The sequence below is a fragment of the Sciurus vulgaris genome (genome assembly GCF_902686455.1).
Source record: "Sciurus vulgaris genome assembly, chromosome: 6".
In the NCBI taxonomy this organism is placed as follows: Eukaryota; Metazoa; Chordata; class Mammalia; order Rodentia; family Sciuridae; genus Sciurus; species Sciurus vulgaris.
In genome coordinates, this window is record NC_136466.1 from 42,262,740 (window position 1) to 42,267,292 (window position 4,553).

Below are 4,553 nucleotides of genomic sequence, written 5' to 3' on the forward strand. Positions count from 1 at the left end.
TCAATAATCAAAATTCAAAATTTTCAAGCATCCTTAATCCTTTAACCTTGCTTAGAAACAAAAATATCTGAATATGAAAGGTATGTTCCAAATCACTGTTACAGAAAGAAACAATTAGTGTATTCATTCAGATTTGAGTCAGTTCTACAAACCTTAAATATTTGTAAACTTAAAGACCCAAAATTATTACCATCCTTAAAAGACCTTTATACTACTTTCAACAGATTACTTCAGAATTTACACTAAAAAAAGTACTACAAATACCAAAAATATTTACATTAGGGAGACAATTAAGAGGTTCATTTTTATCTCCCAAATTAGATTCAAAGAAGGCACAAAAATTACACTCAATATGGACAACATTCTGTACCACCTCCTCCAATTAATTCTCAAATCTTTAGTAATGTTGATTAGTTCTCACAAGAGAAAGGAACCTCAAAGCAGTTGTTTCCACCCACCACCCAAAAAGCCCTGCAATCCAAAATGTTCACATAAAAACTCACAAAAGGAACCCAAGAATAAATACCACTATGCTTTTTCCTTCACTAGATGCCAGTCCAGACTATAGAAATTTTTAAGGGTAGATATGATACCAAAGTGTTTATATACCATGAACAGAACAGTAGGTTGACTTTCTAATTAACAGGGAATCTTTTTTGCAAAACGTCATTTGCCAACTATTTATGTGTCACTATTTTGGGACTACAAAGTCACAATATGCTTATTAGACTTAAAAAAAAAAAAAAAAAGTGAACTAGTCCAACTGACTCAGAAGTAGACCTTTCCACCAAAACTAAGTCAAGGATAATGCTTAACAAAAACACTGAAAATTTTAAGCAGATCGTTTTCTGAATCTTAACAGCACCCCCAGGAAGCTAAACCAAATTCCAAGCCTAGCCTATGTGTATAAATACAAAGCAGAAATTTAAGGAAACTGTAGATCTATTTGACAGCAAAGGATTTCACTCAATGTTTTTCACTTCTCTCAATGTACAAACATCTATCCCATTTGTCAGAAATGTTATTTGTACCAATTAACTATGCTTTGTCAAAGCAACTACTGAGAAGCCATAACCTAGCCTAGCAATCCTGACATCTCTTCAAAAGTAAAGCCCCAACAATTCTAAAAGTTTTGGCAAATTAGACCTTAAGAATTAGCGAAAATTAAAAATGAGTGAACATTAAAATATTCTTATACTTTAAAACCCAGTAATCTTCCCACAAAGTTTCTTAGAATATATCTTTGGGCTTCCAACTTCAAGATGAGTCCAATATTTTTAGCTAACATAAAATCAAGTTAAGTATGCTAGATTAATAGGTACTCTGAACCCACCCACCAGGTTATACATACTCTCACTCAATCATGTAAAGAATTGAATTCTTTATTTGTGATATCCATAAACGTTGCTATTCTAGATTTCTATCCAGGAAGGCAATTTTCTCCTATTATGTTTTTTTTTTAATAAACAACAACTTGAATTCTATTGCATGAAAGGGCTACAAATATACATTTGTTAAACCAAGCAGAACACAGATATTTTGATTTACAACTTGCACCTAAGATACCAGTACACACAGCTGGTTCATTATTTGTCATAGCAATTTAGGGCTTCTGCCCAAGCTATGTATAGCAGTTTACATTTTCAAATCTCATGTAAAAAGGATGACTGTGATAGGGACTCATAACTACATTCCTGTGAAGCCCAACTTAGTTACAAGTAAATGTGTAACTTCCAAGTTTGCACAGATTTTTGATGGCAAAACTTCTAAATCTGATGCAATTGTCCTGAACAGATTTAACAAATCATTTTACAGCTATACTGTCATTCTGCCATTAGATGGTGCTACAAAGATTGGGATAAGGATTTTCATGAAGACAACAGTTCAGTTATAGGAAAAAAACGTTTTTAAACCTGCTCTGAAAATACAAAAATGCATTTAGTGAGGGTAAAATATAACCCTTATTTTTAACCATTTATTACAGACAAACCAATAAAAGGGATGAAACTAGGCCATCTGAAAAATTTTAAACAGTTTATATGAATGAAAACACATGCTTAACACAAACTATTTCGTTTAGAACTACACAGTACATACTTTTAAGTAAATTCTCATAGAAAGTGACCAACCATGGCAAGATGATAAGCAAACTGCTTAGTACAAGAGATGGATGCACAGAAACTGAAAAGATTTTTTAAATGCTACATCCACCACTTCAAAAGTTTTGCCTGTAAGGGATAAAATTCAACACGTCACTAGCTGGGCAACAGGAAAAAGAAAAACAAAAACAAAAACAAAAAAACCCACAGGACCTTTTAAGTTTCTCAAAGTACACATCAAGAACTAACACGAAAATCTCAACTAATATCCCTTAAAACGGTACGGAATGGATCCTAGAAAAAAATGTTAGACATGTACGGTCAAACACAATGATTTATTAAAAATAAAACGTAAAAATGATTTTTTTACATATGCTTCCAAATTTCAGGCATGGGATCCAAGTAGGTTTCATAGAAAACGCTGTAGCCAGGTATCAAGTCCTTACAACAAAGTAAACTACCCCCCTCCCCAACCCCCGCCCAGGTTTTGCTACAGAATCAGCAAGTTCACTCCCTCCCCCCCCAAAAAAAAACACAAATTAAAACAAGACATTTTGCTAGTATAAAAACGACCAAGGTCCAAGTAATAATAAAAAAATAGAGTCCATCAATGACTGTAACACAAAAATGTGTATGTGGGGCCGAGTCCATTCTCGCAGAGAGAGACAAGAGAGGTGGCAGGCAAGTGGGGGAACACCCCCAAGGGTAAGCAGCCTGAGAAGCGGCTCCCCCAAGGGCAAAATGGGGAAGGCGGTGGGAGAGGAAAGGGACTTAGGAGTTGACCCCACCTGGGTTGTTGAAAAGAGCTACCCCTATAGCCACTCCCAGGCATTTTGAATTTTTTAGAAGGAGCTGCCTCCATAGCCACCCCCACCGCCATAGCCGCCTCTGTAAGGTCCACTGTTACTGCGACCGCCCCAGCTGCTGCCTCCGCCGCCACCGCCGCCGCTCTTCATCGGCCCGTAGGAGGACTGGTGCTGGCTGTAGCTGCCGAAACCGCCGAAGCCGTTCCCGTAGTCGCTGCCACCGTAGGACGAGCCGCCTCCGCCGCCTCCGTAAGCGTTGTAGCCCCCGCCGCCACCGCCGCCGTAACCCCCGTAGCTGTTGTAACCGCCGCCGCCGCCCTTGGACAGGCCGTTCTGGTCTCGCCCACCGCCGCGGCCCCGGCCACCCCGACCGCCGCGGGAGGAGCGGGAGCCGCCGCCGCCGCCGGCGTGGATATCCTCCTTGGGGACCGCCTTCTTCACCTCCACGCGGTGCCCCTGGATGGGGTGGAACTTGACCACCGCGGCCTTGTCTGCCGCGTCGTGGTTCTGGAAATACACGAAGCCGAAGCCGCGCTTCTTGCCCGACTGCTTGTCGGCAATGATCTCGGCCTTTTCCACCGTGCCGAACTGCGAGAAGTGCTCGATCAGGTCGCCCTCGGCCACGTCTCCCTTAAGGCCCCCGACAAAGAGCTTCTTCACCTTGGCGTGGGCGCCGGGCCGCGCCGAATCCTCCCGGGACACCGCCCGCTTCAGCTCCACCGTGTTGCCGTCCACGGCGTGGGGCGAGGCGGCCATGGCGGCGTCGGCCTCCTCCACATTGGAATAGGTCACGAAGCCGAAGCAACGGGAGCGCTTGGTCTGGGGGTTCACCACCACCACGCAGTCCGTCAGAGTCCCAAAGGCCTCAAAGTGGCCGCGCAGGCCCGACTCACTCGTCTGCACGTTGAGGCCGCCGATGAACAGCTTACACAACTGGGAATTCTCCATCTCCACCGCCCGGGCCTTCCCCCCGCCCTGCGAGCTCCGAGGTTTCGCCGTCGCCGCCGTTATCGTTAGCGGAGGCCTCTTCACAGTTCGGGCCCAGCCGTTGCTGGAGCCGCCACCGACGGGGAAGGGAGGAAGGGAAGGGGAGGGAAGGAAGGAGAAGAGGAAGGGGGAGGGAAGGGGAGAGGTGCCGGCTAGAGGGCGAGCCGAGGAGACTGGAAGACAACCAAGGCCGCCACTACCGCCACCTCCGCTCCCCTATCTGGGCACCACACAAAGAGGCCGCTGAACGCGCGCGCACCCTCCCCGAGGCGTGCGTCACCAGCGACGTACGGCAGCCCAGGGCTGCCAGCCAATCCCCGCCTCGTTCTCCTAAGTCCCGCCTACCGCGCCGCAGCGCCGCTCTCGCTCACGGACTCCCCGCCCTCCGCGGTCTATTCAAGCCCTTGGCCTGCTCTGCTTCCACCGCTTCTTCTACCACCCGGCTTTCATTCCTGGGAGCCCCAGTATACCAGGACAAGGGACCTTCCCTGCGCTGCGCGCACCCCCGCGATTCATTTTCTTCCAGCCCCGCGGCTGTTCCCACTGATTCTCCCCCTCCCCTTCCCTTATCCCCTCGCCCAACTCCGCAGTGGCGTTCGCGCCAGCCCCTTGAGAGACATATCAGTTCAGCCAATCACCGCGATCTCCTTGCACCCACTTC

The 4,553-nt window shown here is 46.2% G+C and overlaps 1 protein-coding gene across 1 annotated transcript; it reads right to left on the reverse strand.

The window, feature by feature from the left end:
* Nucleotides 1-2,415: 2,415 nt before the first annotated feature.
* On the reverse strand, nt 2,416-4,126 carry HNRNPA0 (heterogeneous nuclear ribonucleoprotein A0). The gene has a single exon (XM_079145924.1). The coding sequence runs from the start codon at nt 3,851-3,853 to the stop codon at nt 2,942-2,944; it is 912 nt and encodes a 303-aa protein (XP_079002050.1). The 5' UTR covers nt 3,854-4,126; the 3' UTR covers nt 2,416-2,941.
* Nucleotides 4,127-4,553: the final 427 nt, after the last annotated feature.

What these genes read in the sequence shown, in the direction of transcription:
- HNRNPA0 (XM_079145924.1), bottom strand. Translation starts at nt 3,853, where the DNA reads ATGGAGAATTCCCAGTTGTGTAAGCTGTTCATCGGCGGCCTCAACGTG.